General features: G+C 39.5%; 1 protein-coding gene across 1 annotated transcript in view; it reads left to right on the top strand.

Annotated features, from left to right (window-relative positions):
• The window catches only part of PITPNC1 (phosphatidylinositol transfer protein cytoplasmic 1), an 80,460-nt gene that overhangs the window by 22,914 nt on the left and 32,802 nt on the right, over window positions 1–24,744 (top strand). The window contains exons 2-4 of the mRNA XM_065693518.1: window positions 17,596–17,744; window positions 21,894–21,982; window positions 22,349–22,356. Of these exons, the coding sequence (XP_065549590.1) occupies window positions 17,596–17,744; window positions 21,894–21,982; window positions 22,349–22,356 (246 nt within the window). The remainder of the gene's footprint in view (window positions 1–17,595; window positions 17,745–21,893; window positions 21,983–22,348; window positions 22,357–24,744) is intronic.

The following is a 24,744-nucleotide window of genomic DNA, read 5'->3' as shown; positions in this document are numbered from 1 at the left end:
ACAAGGGGATATCAATTGCTTGTGAAGAATTTGGGTTTAAGCAATTTGCCTTACCTAGTTTTCTTAATTTCTGTCATTTCTCATCCTTATGCATCACAACTGGGAGCTGTTGTGCTGGTGATGCCCAGAGAACACGCGCTGATGTGGATTCTTCAGTTCATATGACCTTGAGCTGGCACAGTTCTCCTTTTCCAGTATGTTTTTCAGCTCTTCAGCAAATGAAGCAGAAGCCCTCTGTAAAATCATCTACATTAGTATGCAGCGACTTCAAAGAGGAAGGAAAAGTGGTACATGATTATTTAATTGTGCCATGGTGTTTATGTACACAAGGGCACCAATATCCAGTAAGCCATCCATCACTGTTCCCGTAAGTTCTGAGTGCCTGGCTTGGTAAGATTTCCTTAAGGATAGCTTTTGTTTATAATTATTTTGGGGCTTTTAAAACATTCTGAGGGGAAAAAAAAGCTTGGCTACATAGAATGGTTTGGGTTGGAAGGCACCTTTAAAGGTCATCTAATGCAACCCCCCTGCAAGGAGCAGGGGCACCATGTGATGCAGGATCATACGGCCTAATGTGAGTGCCCATCTCTATTATCAGTATTAGAACCTTGAGATGCACTGCACAGACTTCTGCCCTTGAGGTAATGGAGTAGTAGATAAAATAATCATTTTAAAGGTACGTAATAACATGTGATAGAAGAGAATAAGCAATAGGGAAATAAGTGTGATAACATACACGGAAAATATGTATCCTATGTATAGTAGGATCTGTGAGAGGTTTGAGAGTGTGCAAGAAAAAACCTGTATTTTGATAATTCTCCTGGAAAGCTCTGAAGAGCTTCTGTTGAGAATATGGACTGTATTTGCAAAAGCTTGAATTTGAAGGTTTATATTTAGCCAAGGGGCTAAATATGAGTATATTTTCATCAGAATAGCATAAGTATTTATGCAAAGACTACATGTCTGCTGAATTTCAAGTCCTTTTTCTAGCCCACTCAAGGCATGAGAGCTTTCCAAAGGAAAAAAATTACAGCACTTATTTCCAATACAATAAATATTATGTTTAATTTAATAATTACTATTATTCTTACACATTCCAGAGCCATTCTGATTGTGGCTTTCTGAGCCTAAAGTAGATGCATGCAGCTAAAATTTAGCAGAGTTGTTACCAACAAGAGAACAGTCTCTTCTAATGGAAGTTGTCAGCATGCTTAATGATAGGTAATCTGTTACTTTCTCTGCTTACGCTCTTGATATAAATCTCTTCAGTGTGAATGGTTCATTTTCATATTACCATTGCTGGTGGCGTAAACTTTAAATACAGTTCTGTTAACAGGAAAACACTGCTACTTATTTACACAATATACTGCCCATGTCAATTGTAAAATAAATAGTTGATGGTAACATAAACTTGTGTTTTGCTTAACTGGCAATGACCTGCTACTGTATCAACATCGTTGATAGCAATATAAACAGTAGAGCTGGTAAATACACAACACATTCACTAACCTGCTTCACTGGAGTTATTGTCAGGGCAGTACTACATGAAACTGCCAGCTGCTTATGGTATTTTGGGCCAGATTCATAAAGACAGCGACCATCTTCAAGTCAAATTCAGATGAGTAGGAGGTAAGAGTAGTTATCTGGCTTCAGTTATAAGCTCATTTATCTTTCGTTCAAAACAATACTAATACAGAAGTCAAAGTTACCAAAAGTTAAGAAGGAGCTAAGAATACAGGCACACTTGGGAGTGCAGTATTGCAGTCAGTTGTCTACACCTGCAAGTGTGAGGCTGCAATCTAGCCATGGTAGTACAGAGCAGGTGAGCCAAACAAATCAGCCCATGCTGAGCTTGCACTGCAGTAAATGTCTGTATTTTTATTATTTTCATACTGTTTCATAATTATTTGCTCCCCCTTAAATCTCATCTTCTTTAAACATCATCCTCATATAACCTTCTAAAAACACGTCTCATCTTTCATTTCAGGAAAATCCAAGGTTGTTCCACTTCTTTGAGCTTCTCACTAGTTATTTTTACAGATCTTTAAGCTGATGGTGTTATCTGAGACATTTAAGATTAATTTCTTCTATGTTTTAATGTATTTCTGAAAGGATAAAATACTGCATTTTGCTCATGGTTTTGTATTCTTGAGTGGGAATTGCAGTTCTAGGAGTTTCCATGAGCTTGATGTGACGTCTAGAAAATGATTTTGAAGCCAATATCCAATGGCAACCTGAGAGTTTGTTTAATGTCACTTTTTCTTGTCATTGGAAAGAGAAATGTCAGTCAGATGGCTTCAGTGAAACATTTGATCTGCGGTTGAGTGGAGAGGCAAGCATGTCTCTGCAAGCTTCCCTTTGGGATTGCTTGCGTTGCTAGGCTTGTAAAAGTGCATATTGTGCTTTGTTGTTGCCCTCAATGCATGTCTTCACAGAGATGAAATAGAAATACCGCAGTGGCATCTTCCAGTTAATCACGTGGCAAATGTACTCTAACGCAGAAAACTGTTTCTCGTCACCCTGACTTCACAAGCACCTCAGCTGCAAAGATAAAAGCATCCATTTTGTAAAGGCTGTTGGTTTTGTGATACGAATCTCACCAATAGGTAGGGAAGAAAATAATCTAAAAATGGAATGGCAGAGGAGCACAGTATTTCAGCCCTGCTTGATTACCTTTAATAGTAAGTGGAAAACCAGTGCTGGTTTTATGTTCCTGATGTAATGAAATTACTGAATTATCCTTTCATATCTACAGGTCCAAAAAAAAAAAGGAAACTAGTAAACTTGATCCTTTATAGGTATTTATTCATAGGACTGAATCTTTAGTCATTCCTGGGGAAGTCAGTTGTCAGGTAGTTGGGGTTGTCAGGTCTTTGTTGCAGAGTGACGAACTAGAATAACAGTGTCAGTAGCAAGCCTCAAATTCAAACCTTGTGACTGCAGAAGAGTGTGCTGTGTCTCTGGTGTTTCAGGCAGTATAGCCAGGTAATACAGGAAAAGCTAGCAAACACAAACCCAAGGCTGAAACTCTGGCGTTCATTTCCTCCCTTCCACATATTATAATCAAGTTCTGTAACACAAATCTATTTGTTCTCAGAATTCTCTGAGATGTAAAAGAGCAGCTCTGACCCTTCACTGAATTAAATTGCATTAAACACTCTGCCCTTTTGGAAGGCTTATTTGGTTGTCAGATCTCAGCTTTTGTCTTCTGTTGATGGTCATTATGTGTTTATGTGCTAGAAATTATTGAAGGACAAAGAAAATAAAGCAATAATCAGTCATGCTTCTCGGCCTCTGTAGCTTTGGTATCACTGAGTGCCATGGGAAAATGACATGAAAACAGCGTATTGTCATCCAGCAGCCTTAAATGCAGTTTTGTGTCTTTCCTTTCCTTAAGTGAACTTAACTTTGCTTTGCAACAGTAAGTCCTCTTTTGTGTTTAGGCCTCACTTTAAACTTCTTAGATATTTTTAAATAGTATTTACTGGGTTTGGCAATTGAAATTTAAAGAAGCAAGTTGCAATCAAAAAGTTTTGTTTGATTTTTTTTCCCCTTTTTGGCATTAAATATGATTTTTAAGATCAGTGCATTATCTGCTCTACTTTATTGTGACACCATGGGTGTTTTTTCTTTATTAAGTAATGTAATTTATGTATCTTGGTTGCTTTTTTGATGTGACTTGTTTGGACATCCAGATTATATTAGGTAGAGCTATTGAGCTATTCAGGATCATGATAAGTGAATGGGCACATGACAGGTTTAGTGGAGTCAACTAGAGGATACACTTCCAGTACACAAACCCGTAACTGCTTGTGTGCACGCACACATCCCACTGGAAGTGCCAGATTTCTTCCCACATATTGCCCTACTTGTCAGCATTTGTGCTCACAGCAAGACAACCATTTGGCTCCAACAGAAGTAACACTGCAAGCTTCCCACAGAGCCAAACTGATAGCTGGCTCTCAGTGACAGTTGTGACCAATTAAGACAGCAAATTTCTCATTACCGTCCTTTCAATCAAAGAGTAGAATTTTAGACACTAATTTACTTGGGTTTAACTACTTGTATGCAGCCTGGATAGAGGAAAAGATTCAAGAAGCCTTGTCTGCAGTGGCAGGGACTGGCTTTGATAATCCAGCATTGGGAAGCAGGTATATCAGATCCTAATGAGCAAGATGAAACTAAAGAATATGCCTGCTCGGCTGTGTAGCTTTAATTTGTCAGTTGGAGGTGCTGGATGGCAGTTCAGCCATGGCAGTGAGGAATTCACAGCCTGCCCAGATGGTTATCTGCTTCTCAGGAGAATTGTGCAGTCCACGCTGAGCACAGGGCAAAACAACAACAGAAAAAGAGAAATAGAGAATGTAGGTTTCAGAGTTGGGTAATTAACCATTAACATTCCTTGTATGTATTCGTTCTGTGCAGCGAATGTGAGAGAGGGAGGAATGGGGTATTACAAACATTAATGAGTGGTGGAAAGTGGATCCTGCAATAACAATTTGCCAGGAGCTCTCATTAAAACTATTCTCTGAACTGTCTAAAATATTCTTACTCAAGCTCCAGACCCCAGGCCCTGCTTAAAGTATGTCATTCCATATTTCCCTGTTTTGGGAACACTTTGTAGGTGCTGTTACATCCCCTCTGCCTCTTCCTGCCCCAAAAGTTTTCAAACAGGGAAGAGATTTACATTAAAACAACCTGAGAAGCTGAGCACTAGAGCACTTAAGTGTGTTAGGAAGTGCTTCAGCATGCGTTTGCTCTTACTTTTGAGTTATAGAATGAAGCACTGAGTATTCACATGCAGGTTTAGCATCATCTGCATAATAAAGATGGTAGTTCATAAAGTTTTTAGAATAAAAAATGCTTTCCTAAAAATGTTTCACTGTCACATGCCTGCAGAAATAAAGAACATCTTAAAACAGTATAAAAGTGACATTTGCACTTAAAAGTAATGCTGTTATATACTGTTAGGAATGTTTGACTGAACCACATCCATTTAAAGGTATGCTAGACTACAATTTGATTGCTGACTGACCTGGGAGGCCAGTTTGTAGTGAGATTCATTCATGTTTTCATCTTTTCTTCCATCTTTTCCCTTAATTATACCTTTTTGTGTTTCTTGAGGAATGATTTACAGCCACAGAACATATGTCAAAGCGTTCTATAAACTTGTCTGAATACTTTATTTCTGTGATAAGTAGAAAGTTTATCAACTAAGGAGATGATGAGCTAAGGGACGCTATGTCTGCGTGCAACCACTGTGTTCTTGCTATCTGCTCTTTCTCCATGCTATAAAAAGTGTATTAGACAAAGAGCTCTCATTGGGTTGCCATTGTGGCAACCACTTCCTCCCTCTGAGCCTGAACTAATGACTTGGTGAGAGTTTGTTTGGGTAGTAGAAGGCCATGGGGTAGCGGGAAAAGAACCAATGACATCTTTTAACTGTATTTTTAGACTATGGTGAGAGGGTTTGGTTTTGTTTAGCTCTTGGGGGGGGGGGGAGGTTTGGTTTGGGGTTTTGGGTGATTTTTCAGTTATTGAGGTCTACAGCAGAATGCTCCAGATTAATTCTCCATCTTTTGTACAAAACCAGCTTTTTCTAAGTCGCATGCATTTGAGCTCTATGTTTTCCACTTTAAACACGTGTCTATACTAGCAGTACTTGCACGGACTGTAATCATGTGAGTATCTCGGAGCACTCTGCTGTAATTTGAAGGCCTGGAGGCAGAAAACCAGGTCCTCTATAGAGAGATCTTATCTATTTATACATTCTGTTGTTATGGTTTTCAGCTTTATTCCCTGGTGCTACTGTACACCATGAACTTTTATACCCAAAGGACTGGTTCCAAATGACGCAGCTGGCTCTAACTAATGAGGAAGTGGTTAACTTGGGAGTAGCAAGTGCAGAAAAGCTGTCTGTTCACTTACGTTCAAAGCTATCTGGAGTCAACAGGAGTCTTTCCACTGAACTCAACAGGATCTGTTCCAGCTGAAGTGGCCTTTTAGAAACTTCCCTGTTGCAGAAGGTTTGAACACCAGAGAAAATTCTTTGCAGTAAAAAGATATTCCCACTTGCAAGTACTGAGAAACTGTTTTCTCTGTTACTTGTGGTATACAGGCTACTTCAGAAGGGTGCTCAGGCCAGCAGAGAACCAGGAGCTGCTCATTTGTTTGCTGTTGCTAATGTCAATTACTGCAATTGCTGGTATCCAGCGGAGGTACAGCAGCAATATCTATCCTACAAGATTTTAGTTCCCTGGTATATTGTCAAGGCTCCATTTGTAGCATTGGATTCTATTACAGGCTGCATAGCTTCACTGATAGATTGCCAGCTATGGCTTACAGCTCTTGTGCAAGAAGATTTTAGGCAGAATATAGGTATTTATTTGCAGTATAAGCCCAAGAAATTCTGTCCCACTTACCCCAAGCATCATCACTTTAACTCTGTTAGTATGTGTAACTTCCTTAGGGAAAGGTGATTACCTCCCTGTGTGCATGCTGGAATGATGTCTTTTTGACCGTGTGAAGTTTTGAGGGATTGTGCCTGGGTCCTTATAAATATTTAAGATTTTAGTGAAATTGTTAAGTTGGTTTGCAGTCCTTCGATTTACTGGATTCCTCAGAATAATGATGTTGTATCATGTATCGTGTTATGGCAGACAGGATGCATTGCTTTGATATCAGCTTTAAAGTTTTCACTGGCATTTTGCAGATACAACATTTAGAAGTGGACATGACAGATTACAGCATTTGAGATGTCAGTAGCAGGATTTTTTAAATCCATGCACTATAAAGATACAGCGTATTGTAAAAGCTTTTTTTCTCTAATCTTTGTAAGTAAAATGAACCTGTGTAATTCTGTTGTGTTAGTTAAAATCTGCAGCTTTGCTGTAGTTTTCTGTATCTCCCCCTATATCGTTTCCAAGTACAGTTCCAGAGGAGGTGCTGGTAGTGTTTTGTTATGTCACATTCCTTACAGGATTTGTTTGGGATCTGACACTGGTCAGTAAAACCAGACAAGCACTGGTAGAATGCTTAATGCTGTGCCACCATCTGTCAGAAACATCTGGACACCACATAGCTTTGCATTTCTGGATTATGATAAACTTGAATTAAGCATATAGAGTCCTTGGCAGGAATTCCTTGACTTCATCCTCCTTTCATTCTTCATGTGGTATTGAAAGAATGTCTGATCTGGAGGCTTTGGAGTCTGTCAGTTAGTCAGGAATGTGCTTCTTCCTGGAAGTTGTACTTATACTTACGTAAGAGCTTCCGTTCTCTGTTGTGCTGGAAAGCAGGAATTCTGCTCATCTGTGTATTGTAAAAGTATTTGTACCTTCAAGGGGGAAAAGTTTTAAATGGAAGGCTCTGTATTCTCTGATTAGCCCAGGCACAGACATTAGATGGCACATCTTGTCCCGAGCATCCTCCCTTTGCTGGCATGTGCACTCACAGATGTCAGAGTCGCATTGCGTTCTGCAGCAAACTTCAAGTTTCTTGCCCGGGAGTTTATTTGGCTGCAGTTTTGTTTTTCCATAAACCAATAGCAAGCAGGCAGATTTCTACCCTAAATGTACTTGCTGCATTATATTATGCAAAAAAAAGGCATCAGTGCAAAAGGAGTAAGTTGCTACGGTAGTGACTTATTTCAGTGTGTTTGGGGGTGTTTTTGTCACTTGCAGACTTAGAGGGTAGGTTCTTAACTTGAAAATGTTTGTTCTAATGAACTAAAATGGGAAAAATATATCTTTTGGTATTAGCTCTGAGATTTCAGAGTGTTTTATAAATCTGGGGATGGGGAGGAAAGTATGTCTTCATTTCCTTCTTATGTAACTCAAGCCTTGCTCTCATGTACTTCCTTTCATAGATGACTTCAGATAACCATAATGTCTTCATCACCCTGATCTCTAGGTTAGGCACAGAGATGTAGGAGTGACCTCAGCTATTTGCAGACACAGGGTTGTGTTTAACATTATTTTTATCTTCAGGATGCAGGCATAAAGCAAGTAAAATCGAATTGAGGTCAGTTTTATTTTAGAAGACCAGAAAGTAAGATGAAGCATTTGTGATAACTACACGAAAAGTTCTGGACTGTGAGTATATTTTTGCTTCACTGGAGGTAGCAAACAATTTCACTTCTGGCTAAGGTATCAGAAGGCAGGTTGGGTTTGTCCCATTCAGCTTGTAAACAGTAAGTTCTAAATTCTGATACTCAGGTTTTCTCATTGTGGGTTGTATACCCACAATGTTCTTTTTTCATATCTGTAAGCAGAATTCTACTGCCTAAAATGCATCATAAGGAGCTTGCTTGCCAAAAAATGTGATTGCAGGATTATTCCCCTCTGTGATTCTGACAAAGTTTATGGAATCCTTTGTAGTCTCTTTGGTGCTTCTAAACTCAAAGTTGACGGGCACAATTTTTCTCTGAAAGCATCATATTCTCTGCACTGGAAAGCTGATGGTTTTGCTATGGGAGAGATTATTCTAAGTCACAAAATGAGTAATTACTGAGGAAGAGTAATTAGAGAGAAGAAGCCTGAGGGGGAAGAAGTTCTACTTAAACGTTAAGCAAATGACATAACCCATGCAAAGAGAGAGAAATGATTTCTGAAGGTATGAGTAGATGCACACGTGTTTGGTCTGTTTATGGTTAGAGATAACCCGAACTCCTAAGTCCATTTATGCACTTGTTTGAATGGGTCAAAGGATATTTGCAAGTCTGAATACTCCCAGCTTAAACTGAGATGAATTAAAAGCAATAATTTAAACATCATTTAAACATGCAGATATTTAAACATCCTGTACTTGAGAGGAGTTAACCTCAGTGTTCAAACTCTGCTTTGAGGCTCAAGCCCTGTGATGTATTGCATGGTCTGGCTGTCCACAGCACTTCATTTCTCTAGCCCACAAAAATGTGTTTAATGTACATGCACACTAGTTTCTTCTCTTCCCCCCCCCCCCAATCTTGTTTATTTTAATAGAAAGCCACATCAGGGTTTTTGCTGTCTTTCACAAGCTTCTCCATCACCGTCACTAATCCATGGAGAATGTCACTGCGAATGAACAGATTCACATGTCACCCTGTGTATAGAGTAGGTGCATGTGACTACAATCTCATGAATGAATAGTGGCTAACAAATAAAATATGCTTTGGTGTTGACTTAGGAAAACCATCAATAGCATGATCGATATCAATCCAGTTTTGCACTGTAAGGCTAAGTAAATTGTGCCTGAGAAGCAATAAGCTTCAGATAAGGCATGAAGTGTTTGTGGCTTAACCAAAGGCAGGTGCTTGTAAGTAGCGAACAGTAGATGAGAAGTGTTTCAGGATGTGTTGCTGACAAACTGGCTGTAAGTGGTCAAGCCACACAGTAAGTCCCTTTTAGCTGTTCTTTCTGGTTTTGTGAACAGAGGGCATTTTAGCCTCATGAAAATGTATATGCATCCTTTGTAGGAAATCCATGTATCTTCATAAATCTGAATAATAGAATATTACTGGTATTTATGTAGGAAGCACACAGTGTAAATGGTTGAAAAATGTAACCAGCTGACTCACTGTAAAATATTGTTAATAAAAACTGATTCTTCAGAATTGTATGAGCTTGTAAACAGCTGGCTTTTTTCAATAGCACAGCTGGGGTGGAAACATGAAATTACTGCCATTGGAGCAGGACACGAGCTATATTTGGCAAAGCATTTGCATGAAAGCTGAAAATGTGCAACTTAATTTTCATTTATTTTAATTTTCATTGTACACCTGTTAACCACAGATCTGGACCTGTTCCTCTTGATTTCAGTATCACTCCTGCACGTTGCAAGCCATTATGTGCCAGGAAGCTGTAAATTCATAGAGCAGGCCATGCTGCTTTAGCTGAAAATACTAGGGGAGGATGCTGTCTTTCTGAACGTGCAGTGTGTTGTTGCTGAGCTGTCACTCACAGGAATTTAAGCAGATGAAGTATCTGAAGGATGTAATTTCTTCCTTGAAAAGGCAAAGCAAACGTGAAAGCAGGAAGACTTGCACTTCACAGCATGCGAACTGTTCCTGCCGCAACTGTTTGTTTGTGAGGCTACAAAAGCATGTTCCCATGGGTGTGGGCAATGCTAAAGAGGACTGCTGATGCAAGTCAGCAGATGTGTAGTGCATTGTGAACCACGGGCGCAGGCAGGAATTAATGAAAAGAAAACTTTCAAGCCAAACCCTAAACTTTAACTAGTCAGATTCTTTACTAGGGTAAAGTGACATTCTACCACTAAATGACTTGCATGATTTTCTAGGGCCTCAAATCACAGCAGTGCATCATACTTCCGTGCAGATTTTAGGACCTAGATGTTTATAGTTGCTACTACAGCCTTCCTGCTTAAGCTTTCTATAGACCTTGTTCATCTGGCTGGTTTTTAAATTAAATTGCTTTAAACCATTTGTTGTCTGCTAGTTCAGAAAGTAGTGTTGCTTTCCTGACAGCTCATTCTGTGCTTTCCCATCCTAGTTTCAATTTAGTCTAAGGCCTACTAGACAGGCAAATTACTGCCCAGGCAAGGTCGGTTCCCTCATTTGTGCTGTGCTGAAGCAATGGAAATCCTGTAATAGGGACAGCATTTTGCCAGTAATTAAATCTTTACTATTTATTTGGCATAGGAAGTTTTACACAGATCACTGTCCTGAGCAGTAATGGCATAAATCCCATAAAATCATCTGTAGACAAAATAACCCTTTGAAATACTTCACTTTAATTCTCTTACATCTATTATTTCTCCCCCTGGTTGTTAGTGAGTGCTATCTTGATTTCTCATATGGCTTCTCTTTGCTCTGTGCTCGTTTTTCTCACTGCTGGGTTTTTCTGTGTTGCCTCGCTCAATTCAGATTCTTCCTACAACTGGTTTTCAAGAGCAACTACACCTTTAAGAGGTTTAAACTCAAAGATAAAGTCACACCTGGAACTATGGCACTCACGTAACTGTGACACCTCACTAATAATCTGTAATTAGATAAAGTCAGTCATGTAGATTTTGGGTGTTATTCCTTCTTGTAACGTGTCAATGCTATTGTTTCAGAAGGTTGATTGATCTTTTGTGTGTGTCCAAATAGATCTGCAGTTGAAGACAATAACTTAGAAGGCTACCCTTGCTTCTGGAGTGTGTTTTTGTGCCTCAGGGACAACCATTTTAACATAACAGCTCATAAATTTACTTTGCACTTCAGCTATTTCTACATGGCAAAGAGCGCGCAGTGCAAAGGGGCCTGGTTTGCTCTAAGTAGCTTGGAAACTAGAAGTCAATGTGTTAGTGTAGACTGCTCGCTGCTGGTCAGGCAGGCTAAAGGAGGTTTAATAGCAGTTCAGTGGTAGCTGGGTATCTCCACAAGGCACTACACTGGAGCAGAACATCCCTTCTGCATCCTCTGTTTATATTCATGCTTTCCTTGCAGATTTTCCCATCAGTCAAACCCAGCAGTACTCTTTCACATGACCCTAGCCCACATTGTAGTTATTTTACCAGGAAAATCACTGTTTCAGAAATACAAACTGCTGCCTTCCCACTGGTAAATTGTGCTACATACATAAGACAGACTCCTAAGCTTGAATTTACAGTGAGTTTATTTTCCTCCTGCTCATGGTTATCCGGGCAAAGAGAATGATTATTTGAATAGCAGAAAGTTTTCTAATTCTGCAATGCTACAACTCTGATTTCCCTTCACAGCCATGTCCTACAGTAAAACCTTGAGGTGGTGATTAATAGGAGACACTTCTATTGCTTACAAAGTAATAGTTCTGAAAGCCAAATCCATCTGAAACAAAATCGAAAGACAAAAACCTGATTCAATACAAATCTACCAATACGTGAAACATCAACACGCTCCTGGATGCTAGTTAAAACCAATCTAGGAATGTTAATAACAAGGAAAACAGATCACCTTATCAGAACCTGGAGCTTGTATTGGAAAAGACTTTATTGAATTACTCTTAATAGCTGTGAATCATCTTTTGCCCAAGTGAGGGGATCTGAGGCACAATCCTGGTGCTCTACCAGCCGTGCTGTGAGTGCCCAAGGGTGAGGGATCTGCCCCAACCTCCCGATGAGCATGAGGCCATTTGAGACTTCCCCTTTTCACAATAACAATAATAGGATGAAGGATTTATAGTCGGTGAATGCGATAAGAGAAACCACTTCTGTGTAATTACTGTTTAGAACTTCAAAAACATTACAGGTGTGTCTTGTGGTAAAAGCACTGAACTGGAATCACTAGATTGAGGCTAAATTCCCTGTTCTGTCACAAACATGTTTTTTAAGGTTGAGGTATTGATTTCTGTTTTGATTAATCAAATATAAAGTAAGATTAATGCTTTCTTTGCCTGTCTTCAATATCTAACCGTAAACTTCTCATATTTATGGCAATGTGGGGCTTAGGTCTTCATTAAGACCTGAAAATAATGCTTTCCAACAGAGTCCTCCAAAGGCTGTGACTTGAAAATAAATCAGAAGCATATCAGTCAGTTTGAAGATTGTTTCTGTTAATGAGACAGCATTCCCTAAATCAGAATTCCTTAATAAAATTGCTAGTGTTTTGCCGTAATCAATGTCCTTGGATTCAGTGTAGCTAGACAGATGCAACTGATGATGAAGTCGATTCATTATATTTTCTTGCTAGAAGAAAATCTTTACTAAATGGAGGTCAGTGACAGAACACCTATTGCCATCAGTAGAGACAGGATTTTGCTCTTTATAGCTTCCTCTGTTAAGGAGCACATTTGTGCATAAGCACAGATCTGTTTCACTTTAGCTGGTGGTGGTTTTCTTCTTTTTTCCTGTTTTACCTTTGCAGTTTTCTGAGGTCAGGACTAGATGCCACTGACATGTTTAAGCATGAATCACTGTGTGAGAAATACTTTCCATTGTCAAAATGCAGTGTACTGAGCAGTCATTACCTTGAATAGGTATAAACCACATCTGGCATCTTCTGGACTCCAGCTTTTAACTGCAGGGAGGGATCTCACTACTGACTTAGAACAGTAAATTGCAGAAATTGAAATGGCCGCACCATCCCTGATGGTTTAGTTTAGTTACAGAAAAGTAAATGTAGATGAAAAAGTGCAACAACTCTTTTGAATATGAGAATTGCCATATAAGATGAAGCCAACAAGAAATCTGTTACATTTTCTGTGAGCATTCAGATAAGAACAGCAAGGAATGGTATAAAAATTTCAGGTTATGAATAGCTGTGGAGTAATTTCTCCTTTGAGAGAATGTTACTTTCACGTTCCACATAAAGTTGGAAAGGTTGTACTCCAAGACTAGCACTAGATTAAAAAACTCAGCAATAATCAGTCAGGCTGAAAAATATTCAGACATGTCTCTACAAAGATTTCTTGTGCAGCTTCTGCTGAAGACAATGGGAGTTCTGCAAATAAAGGGTATGCAGGGTGGACTCCCTGTTATTTTCTTTTCCTTTTTTTTTCCCTCCTGTCAAGAACACTAAAAAAGTGCCTCTGGTCTCATTTATAATTTTAAACAAAATCAGGTTGTCCATCATTATGCTGTTGCAAACATAAACCTTGGGTTTTGCATGAATAAACCCCCGATAGGCAAACACCATCTGCCTGTTGAAGGAAGAGAGAAGTCAGCACTGAGACAATGTCTGCTCATTAGGAGTTGAGAAGATGAGTCCACTAGGTAGCAATATCTTCAGAACTCCACATGCAGTGCAGTTGTTTATTGAAGTGCTTCCTTTGATATTAAGGTCATTTCCCCATATTAAATTGAAGTGGTTTTAAACAAAGAGCTTTTCTCAAGAGCCAAATTCAGATCAGGTGCCACTACATGAAATTTTACTGATTTCCTTGAAACAGTACCTTACAGCTAAGAACACAGGAATTCAGATTGTGATGGAGCAACATAAGTAAAAGTGGCGTGTCAGCTCATCCTTACAGGAATAACAAGTAGTGTTTACTGCTGTAAAGTGTATTTTTCCACACTATTGGTAGGAACTTAGAAAAATCTGTGACTTTTTCAGGCATTTAAATTTCAGGAATTTCTGAAAGGTAGATTAAAATTTTATGAAGCAGATAAAACCAAATGACCAGCGCCCAAGAGAGCTGAGTTAGCTGCTTAAAAGGACATGTCAAAGTATGTTTCTTTTGTAAAAAGAACTGCTTTCAAGCAGGCAGTGCAGTCATTTCACTAGTTATGAAAGGTGGATATTTCCACTTGACTGGTGTTGGATCTGTAGGTATGGAAAGTCATTGCCGAGGGAGGGGTGAGCAGCAGTAGATTCCTACAGAAGAGCTGTCCAGTGCTAGTGGTGGTGCCTTCTGTTTTCCTCAGCATCTTCCAAGTGAGAAGCACCACGCTGAGCTGCCTTGGGTACCTTCTGTCAGATCTTAGGTATAATTGAGGTGTGTGTGATTTTGAGTCACATCACAAAAGTAGAACCTTTCTTTAAGCACTGGTTGTGCAACATCTGTAAAGCAATTTCTGTTTGACAGCACTGATCATCATATGAGGAGTGCAGTGGGTGTGCAGCTACCCACTCTTAACCAGGTGCTCAGGTGGATTTACAGCCTTTGTGATTTTATGGTAGTGTGCGTTCGTGAAAGAGCAACAGTCTGTGTTAGCAAAACATGATGTTGTTATAGGTGGATATCTCTGATTCATGATGCTGGACCAAATGAATCCTTTAGTAAAGCCCCATTATTAGGTGTCAGCGTGACCGTACACTCATCTTGATTCTTCTGAGCCAACATTACCAGCAGAAACTAAGATGTCTGTATTTGGCCATTAAAACTGAGAGCAAAATTGCTAAGGACTACACAGAAGTAAGAAATCAAAGCATGCAGTGATATGTGCAATTATGAAGTGCTTTCCAGAGATGTCCATGGCAACTAGAAGTCATAACTTCATGGCACAGCAAAAATCTCAGCAGGTATCTCAAAAGAAATATTGGCTTTATGGCAAATTGTAGTTCCTCTCCCCTCTCCTCACCTACCCTTTTCATATTCCACAGGCTATAAATTACTGATCTCTTTCTTTCCATTAGCAGATAAGCACTTTATCACCTTTCCTCTTTTCTAACGTCCTTATCACTCCACAGGCAGTATCTTTACTGTCAGGTCTAATTGATACATATCTAATTAAAGGCAAAGCATGTTTTCTCAGCTTGCATTCAGCTTTGAAGTACGTTGCTTTGATTTCAGACCTGAAGAACAGCTTTATGGGCCTGAAAGTTATCCTTTTCTCAACTGTACTAGTTGATCAAATAAAATACACTACCTTTTGTCCACAAACCTTGCCTTGCCTGTGTACCAATGCATTCATTTACTGTTAGGGAAAAAGAGAAGACGAATTCTCCTGGAACTAGTTGAAAGGTGTGTGTGAGGAATGGTGCTCTTCAGAGCCTCGAAGTCTAAGACAAAATACTCAAATATGATGAGATGGATTAAAAAAGGATTCAGTAGAGACTAAGGCAGATAACTGGGTTAGCAAGAAAAAGAGTTTTAGGATTTATCACTTAACTGAGGACATTTTGTGTGAAAGAGGTACCAGGGATGAGAAAGCTGAATATATAGACATGAGATTGTGCCAGCAGCAAATTGTTTAAATAGCATTATTCCACTTACCATTTTACTGAATAACTTAGGAACATTTCTGGTAGTGAAAGAGTGGATTCTCCAAAGTCACATAGGATATAAAGAGAAAGAATGATCATTCTAATTAAAAAAAATAAATCAATTCTCTCTCATGAGAAGAAAGCAGAGGAAGAAACACTCTGAGCATAAGTAACACCGAAATTTCCAGGCACTTCCAATGTGCATAGATGTAGAGATTTACTGATCTTTTGCAGATGTTACAGGGGTCACACAGTTAATTGGCCTGACCCATATGACATTTGACGGCTTTGTGACTACTGTCTCTTTTCTCATTTTTCCCTCTAGTCCTCTTTTTCACTAGTTCAAACAAGTTTTCAGAGTGGGTTTTGGTCTTCACTGTGGGGAGATGTTTGAGGAAAAATAATGGAAAGAAACTCACTGAAATTACCTTATTAGATAAGAGGAAAAGAAAATAGATCCAAGCTACATCACCCTTCCTCTAGAGCAACCTTTTGCCCTTAAAGAACCTTTATATAAACTTGAGGCATTCTTAGTACTTTGGAATTCTCAGCTGAAAGAGACTTTTTTGATGTAAATCATTTGCTTCTCTGTCCCAGTGTGTGGCTGGTGAGGAAGGAGGTGTCCATTCAGTGCCAGGAGAAGGGAAATCCCTGTCCAGGTAGAATGGTCCCTGTGGCCTGCCTGCAGCAGGGGAATGAAATGGAGTTACGCGGAATTCCAGAAATTCTGTAAGGAGCCCATCCTTATCATTTTGTTTAGTCAGACTGCCTTGTTGGCAGTTGTTAATATGGTCTGTATGGTTTGGGGTTCTTTTCCCAGCTAATTGCTCTTTTGATTAGAGCTTTTTTGGCTTTTAAAAGTATGTGATAGGATTGCTGTTTACAACATGTAATAACCACAAGAATCTCCTCGTTTTCTGAGGTTGGACTGTTCCTATGCTTTTGTTTGCTTATGCTGAGCTAGTACTTGGCAGCTTGAGCAGTAGCTCAGCCATTTTCTAAATTAACAGGTTGCTCTTTGTGTTTGATGTGATTGATGTGATTGAAGTGATCAGCATATATATATGATACATATATGCGGAAATAAATTACTCTGGGGGAGAGAAGGATCCAAATGGAGAAATTAGGTCCAAAGACAGTTGTAAGAACTGTGGTACATTCAGGAGTGTAGAAAGGACTTAAGAACAAAATATCTGACCAGAACATGTATGAAAAAGTACAATTTTACTCTGAAATCTTTGCTAATGAAGGTTCAAGGATGTACTTTTTGTTATATTTCTCTGAAGGCCAAAGCCCTGCTGTAGATGCAGATATACTGAGAGAAAAATCAATTGCCCATGCAAGTTTATTTTCCTATGATAGCAGCATTGGGTCAACTCTCCTAGGGACTGGCTTCGTAAGTAACTGGAGAGTCTATAGAAAAAGGATCATTTAAGTGCTTAAATTAATCTCAATAATATTGCCAAATCACTCATCTCCAACTTCTTTTTCAAACAGCCTGGAGTCTACATGGGTTTTTTTCTAGCACTCCTATTTCTGTGAACTAGCAATAGTTATCACATATCTTTTTACAGGGCTTCATTATTTAGCATCCTGTTGGCATGACAGGAGAATCCCGTGTCCCACAGACCTATTAGAGTTCACCCACTGGTTAAAATCCGCTGACATGTCCGCACGTGGAAGCAGCAGATTAATTGTTTATTCTTCACTTATATACTTAGAAATGCAGTCTAAAATAAAGGACTGTCCTGACTCTTTACGTCTGTATACACATGGGGTTTGTTATTTTTTCACAAGTGACACCTTGGACTTAATAAGCCAATGGGGGGACCTCGACTCCTATATAGGTCTAAATGGAGCTGCAAAATACTGGCTTTTGCCCTTGAGCTACCTTTTATTTGCACATACCATTGTGCCATTGTATGACATTGGCTTTTGAATACACGTCTATTACATAAAGTCAATACATTGTTTTTGCTTTTGATTTACAGTACAGAATTGGCCAGCTGTACATGATAAGCAAGCATAGCCATGAGCAGAGCGACCGAGGTGAAGGTGTGGAAGTGGTGCAGAATGAACCCTATGAAGATCCAAACCATGGCAATGGTCAGCTAACAGAAAAACGAGTCTATCTCAACAGGCAAGTGCAATAAAACTGTTTCTCTTGGCATGAGCTGTAATAAAAATTAGCAAGGGTTACCCCTTCCAGGCAACAGCCTTCCTGCTTCTTTTACACTTAACTGTCTGTCATTTTGTTTCCCGAAACTGGGGGAAAAAAACCTGAAACCAAAACCTATGAACACCCTACCCCTCAAAAAGCCCCCAACAAAACCAAGCCATTAAAATGGTTTAAGGGTTTCTCACCTTATAGCAATGTCACCAAGTCAGTATCCCATTTTTTTGGTGACAAGACATTTGCCTCAGCAGAGTTATTTGAGCTTATGAATGACCATTAGGCTGGTACGATGATGGTCTTCTGTACCAAAATAATAGGGTTGAAGACATGATGGAAGAAAGCACTTCTGTTTCCCCAAAGTTCCATCATTTCTTAAAGAGAAATGTGTCTCTTCCTGTGGTGAAATTACACTGCTGAGTTATACTGCTGAGGATCAATGCCTCCATACTCACAGGCCAGAGATTTTTTATTTTCACATATATATGAAAAAATATATATATACATTTGTGTCCTATGAAATATATTGCTCAATCTGTTCCCAGTTGTGCTGCTGCTGATCAAATTGAATATCTCTGCTTTTCTGAAGTTCTTCTTTCCCTCTGGGCCTGTTTTGTTTTATTAAACTTATGCTCTGCAGCATTTCATAGTGAGCAGGGAAACACTACAGCTATTGCTTCTGTATTACAAGTTACTTCTCCACTGCACACCTGATATATCTCACGGGCTAGACTGAATCACCACTAATGTTGTATGCACGCACACATGTCCAGTAATGTGCATCTTGCCAACATTTAATCTGTTCTCTCACAGGCTAGATACAGGACTTGGGAGAAATCAATAAATGTGTTCGTGTTGTAGAGCTCACAGAAATTGTAGGAGTTTTTGGAGGTTTCTGGATATCTTGAAGGAGTCCAGCGCAGAGCCACAAAGATGATTAAGGGAGTGGAACATCTCCCTTATGAGGAGAGGCTGAGGGAGCTGGGTCTCTTTAGCTTGCAAAAGAGGAGACTGAGGGGTGACCTCATCAATGTTTACAAATATGTGAAGGGTAGGTGTCAGGATGATGGAGCTAGGCTTTTTTCAGTGATATCCAGTGATAGGACAAGGGGCAATGGGTGTAAACTGGAGCATAGGAAGTTCCACGTTAACATCAGGAAGAACTTCTTTACTGTAAGAGTGACAGAGCACTGGAACAGGCTGCCCAGGGGGGTTGTGGAGTCTCCTACACTGGAGATATTCAAGGCCCGCCTGGACAAGTTCCTGTGTGATGTACTGTAGGTTACCCTGCTCTTGCAGGGGGGTTGGACTAGATGATCTTTTTAGGTCCCTTCCAACCCTTGGGATTCTGTGATTCTGTGATTCTGTGATTTCTTTTCTTCATGTCAGAGAGCAGGGTTTAAGCACTGTAGAGCATGGTCAGAATTACACTTTGAGGTAATTCACAGTAACTGGAGGACTGTGTCCTAGAAAGCATGTACAGGACAGGCTGAGGAAGCCTGGAGTTTCTGGCAGGCAATGGAACAAAGGATCTCATACCCAAAGAGAGGTACCAACACTGGCTAAGATCTGTGTGGCTACAACAGCTTAGGAAGTTTACCTAAAGCTATGGTGGATGTTTGAAGTCAGGTTCCCTGAGTTTAATGATGATTATGAATACTCCTTGATAATCCTGACCAGATTTGCTATTTGAATCGGGTTCTGGTATCACAATACCACCAGATACTGCAGTGCTGTTAAAGCTTTGTGGGAAGGATCAGCAGGTTTCCAGGCAACTATGGATTTTGCTGGGAGACCAGGATCTCTCTGGAAGACTTCACTCAAGAAGACATGCTGCCATACAAGATGTGCTGAAAACTTCTCTGCCTGTCTTCCTTGAGCAACAGGACTCCCTAGAGCAGCACTGTTCTTTCCCTTATTCTTCCAGGGGCCACTGCTGTGATAAACTTGCTAGCTTTCCTTCACTTTATTATGCTCTGAACTGATCTCTCCTGGAGAAATTTGAGCTTATATATTTCAGTGATGGTTTTTTGGGAGAATTTATGCATGATTTTAACTTATCTTTTCTTGCCTGCTAATACTTCAATTTTTGCAGAGGGGCTTCTTGTTCAACACTTCCTCCCTATATGCTGAAAGACTGAATTTCATCTGGGGAAGGAGGATATAGTAATAATAATAATAAAAGATAATGTGATCCACAGATACCGGTGCTGCTAAAATAGAAATATTATATTTTCTTTCTCTGAGTGAGCTCTTGGAACAATTTGTGTGCATCTGTGGCTGTGGCTTCCTGGCAACTCTGAGTATAATGTGTGTTTTGCTCATAAAATGATTTGTTTTGGAGATGTGCTGTACCAGTGAAGATAGGTAGACAGGCAAATACAGTAAAAACAATAACCAAAGAAAGTGCCAAATGAGCGGCTGTATGTTAACAAAGACATTGCCAGTGAAATTTTCTACTGTCAGTGTGAGCCGGAGTTATATTTAGAATTGTTTACTGCCTCTTCTCTCTGCTGGAGCATTGTTTTCAGAAGCTCAAAGTCTGCATCCTCTGGTATTTATTACTGAGGCATCAGAGTGAAGTGTAGCAGGGGCAAGGGAGGCAGCAGAGAGAGTCAGAAAGAGATACTTGACAGGCTGACAACCTAAATAAAAGAACTGATACAGTGAAGTCTATTATGCAGTATGTAAAATGCTGCTTGGGAGACTGTACACAAGAAAGGTTTATATAAAGGAAAGAATCTGGTTTTGAGCAATGTCATCAAAGAGCAAAAGTCAATGCACTTGACTTTGAATCTTTAGATAATGTACTAACGTCTGCATTTTGCCTCTGGAATAAATGAAATATTTATGTGTAGCTAAATCATGGTTAAATAAACCTCAATGATCCAAACTCTATTTTCTGAGAAATTTGCTAATAGGGAAAGTTAACGTACTTCCTGCACACAGTTATCTAAACATAACTGTTTCAAACATTGGTGCTTAAAAATTGAAGTTTGGAAGCATTTACTTTAGTTCAGTGAAGATTCAGTCTTAGGCTGACACATCACCAGACTAACAGGGTGTTCATCTGAAATACAGTCATAATTGTGCTCTCCAAAGATCTGCCTTCCTCTGGGGATTACTTCTGCATTTCTTTTCCTGGCAGCTTCAGTGATTGTAACTGGTGTCATTCGGAAAGTGTTGAAAGATGAATTATCATGAACTTGCCTTCTTAAAACATGTTTTTGTTCATCATTTCTTTTGTACTCTGTGACCAGAGTTCTGGAAATGAGAGACCGAATATCCATGGTAAAGCAAATGCTCCTCCTCTTCCATGGTATTATTTAATTACTCTTTAATGATCTTTGCATGTGCTGTATCAATGTCTTTCATTTCTTATTCTGCTGTTGTTGTACCACTGTACTGGTAAGTTTTCCTGTCAGATTGAGCTCTGAGCTATGAAATCAGTTCCATTAATTCTCTTCACTTTTGTGATTTGCTTTTCCCATCAGCAAAATGGGACTAAACCTACCAGCCTCAAAGGGGGGTTGAGTGACTTGTTAATTTTGATGCAAAAGCTTCCTACTCAGAGTTGGTGTTGGTAATGTGGGAAGAGCTGCATGCTAGGTGAGATGAATGTAAGGGTTTGTGTGCCGGCAGAGAATATGGAGGAAGAAGAAACAGTCTCGAAGAAGAAATAATGGAATCGGGATTGAAGTGGATTAAAATCCTATGTTTGCTCATGACCTCTTGTTAGAGAGTGCCTCCCTGTGGTTAGGGATGCTGTGACGCAGTTACACCTTGTATGGGCAAACCTTCCGAGTTCATCCATGACCAAAGGGTTGAAGCCACAGATTCTTGACATCTGCACATGTAAAGTTTAATGTGATCAGAGATTATTGCTCTGGCAGCATGTCACTCACTTTGAGAGGGGAGCAGGCTGAGTTTCATATGTGCATGTGGGGAAAACTGACACAGAATGCACAGACATGAGGTGAAAATCCTGAGAAGTCTCGGTATTGCTGTGTCCTGTGAAACACCTCTCAAACATGAGTGCATTTGCACCTATCTGCTTTGCTGCAGTACTCATAACTCATCACATACTCTAATTTTGTATTTTCTTTCTATTTTCAGCAAACTGCCTAGCTGGGCTAGAGCCGTTGTTCCCAAAATATTTTATGTTACAGAGAAAGCTTGGAATTATTATCCTTATACAATCACAGGTAAGGACTAAAGAAATGATTACTGACTCGTGCTTTTGGGAGAGTTTAGCTCATCTTCAGAAGCTCCAAGTTAGGTATTGAGCCACAGGTATCAAGTTTCTTTAATAATTCCTGTTGAAGTGCATATAATTTTTCCATCTTATATTGACTGATATCCGGAAATAAAGATCATAGAATATGGGTAGATAAAAACTGGAGTATCTGTGCTGTTTCTTCCTGGCAAAGAAAACACCAGAGGCTTTTTTACTATTAATATATGTTGACTGTAGGGATCTTGTATCATTGTTTTATGTCATAGATTTCATATTTCTTTTTTTTCTTCCCCCTCATCATGCTTTTATTTACAACTGGACAACTGGGAACCAGAATACACAGTAAGTTCTTCTTCCTCTTTTTATTCTAAAAATAGAGGGCAATGTAAGAGTAGAATCCAAGCCAGTCCCTTCTTATTGTAATGAATGCATAATGCATTCAGTAGTGGAACTTCATTTCAGCTATTTGCTTAAGAAATTTAAGGTTAAATTTGAAGTGTTGCTGTAGGATTATTTACCTTTAGGGATTTTTATCACTTTAATTTGAGATATTTTTGGTGACTGTCTGTACTAAAGAGAAGCTTCTATAAAACAGGGCAAGGCTTTTAAGGTTCCAGTTATTATGTGGAGACATAAGAACAGATTTTATTTTATTTATTGTTTCATTAACTTATAAAATGCTCGTCTCTGGTATAGTATCTGGGAAACTGTACAATCTGTAGACAAAATTAAACATAATCTGGGCACAGTGCCCAGAAAAATCATCTATTCCCTCTAGCAGAGCTAAGGCAAAATATAGCAATTAAATCATGAGAAAAATTGTTTTAAATGTGCTGGCCTCAATAATACACAGTAGGTTTGCAGCAACTTTTGGAAGATGAGGAGGAGACGATGAGGAAGTTCCAGGTAAAGAGACCTGTCAGAAACTCCTGCCTTGATTTTTCTTAACTCTGCAATGCTCAAACTGTTGTGGAGCACGCAGAGGGGAAAAAAGTTTAATGTGATAAATGAGAAAAAAATAGAGATTTAAAGGCTCGGACCTGAAAGCTGGAGACTTTTCAATATGCACTGTAGATACTGATTACATATTCTGCTTTGTTTAAATTTCATTTGATTGTCAAAGGAAACCCAAATATCCCATAATGGGCAGTAGTAATGAGGGGACAGATTCTCAGCTACTTCTGTTGAAGATATCTTCAGTAGGGCCTGTCAGAATTTACATTCATTAAGGGTTTACCCTTTGATAGCAGGTTTAATCTTAGGCTGGGAAGATGACACGTGCTCTGTTGGGTCGATGGCTTTTACTTCTGCTCCGTTGCATAATTTTTCTTTAACTGAAAGTCAGAATTTTGATGTGATTTTTTTCTTCAACTGGAAGAGACAAGTCAGAATGATTAAAGGGGTGGTGGCAGACAGACAGAAATGTCTGGATTTGACATGCAATACATTATCAAAAGCGAACAGCAGTGCTGTACTGATAGGATTTGAATCAGGAGGTGATCTTTATCTCATCTGAGGAAACAACATCTGGCACACGATTTGGTGAAGGCTTGTGCAACAGGTACGGCTACAGAGATTGCAGGGGTGAAGAGACTTGTAAAGAAAAAATCGGTCTACAGATGTAGAAGGTAGGCAAAACAGTCACTGACAGTATAACTGCCTGTGGGAGCTGGGGACTAATTACTCACCATGGTGCAAGGAAACACAACTAGAAACATTGGGTTGAGATTAAGGAAACTACTTCAGACAGAAAGCAAAAATGTATTTTAATGGAGCTGATAGACTATGAAATTATCTTAAAGGGAAATAGAGAAAGTGCCTTTGCCTCAAACTGTTTAATCTAGGACAAAAATGTTAAAGACACCGCTGGGAATAATTCCTGTCCTTTATCTGGAATACTTCTCTAAATTTTGATCTTCTGTATTCATTAGAGAATTCTGAGAGAAAGAGTAAACCCACAGGCATTGCCCAAAATACGTAAGATAGCTTGGAAACCCTGTTCTTAAAGACAGTAAAATCCCTTCAAAGGGTCTGTGAGACATTCTAAGCATTAATTTGAGCCTCATTTCAAGGAAAGCTCATTCTAAAGGCAGGCCAATAATGGGATAAATAAAGCATAATCTTATCAAGTACGTACTGCTATGTAGTATGTTCATGCCTTAGTTAACCTCCTGAATTCCACTCCAAGCAAAGAGCAAGGACTTAAAGGCTCGGTAGTGTTGTTTCAGTGTCTGTTGATGAACAACAGGCTGAATCACAGAATCACAGAATCCCAAGGGTTGGAAGGGACCTAAAAAGATCATCTAGTCCAACCCCCCTGCAAGAGCAGGGTAACCTACAGTACATCACACAGGAACTTGTCCAGACGGGCCTTGAATATCTCCAGTGTAGGAGACTCCACAACCCCCCTGGGCAACCTGTTCCAGTGCTCTGTCACTCTTACAGTAAAGAAGTTCTTCCTGATGTTAACGTGGAACTTCCTATGTTCCAGTTTACACCCATTGCCCCTTGTCCTATCACTGGATATCACTGAAAAAAGCCTAGCTCCATCTTACTTATAGTCTTCAGGTTTTTCAGTTATAAAATATGAAGGCTTGCCCAGGGAGGTTGTGAGTGCTCCATCCCTGGTGGTGTTCAAGGCCAGGTTGGATGAAGCCTTGTGTGGGATGGTTTAGTGTGAGGTGTCCCTGTCCATGGCAGGGGGGTTGGAACTAGGTGGTCTTGAGGTCC

This window comes from Lathamus discolor, chromosome 13, assembly GCF_037157495.1.
Source record: "Lathamus discolor isolate bLatDis1 chromosome 13, bLatDis1.hap1, whole genome shotgun sequence".
NCBI lineage: Eukaryota > Metazoa > Chordata > Aves > Psittaciformes > Psittacidae > Lathamus > Lathamus discolor.
This window is presented reverse-complemented; position numbering and strand designations above follow the sequence as displayed.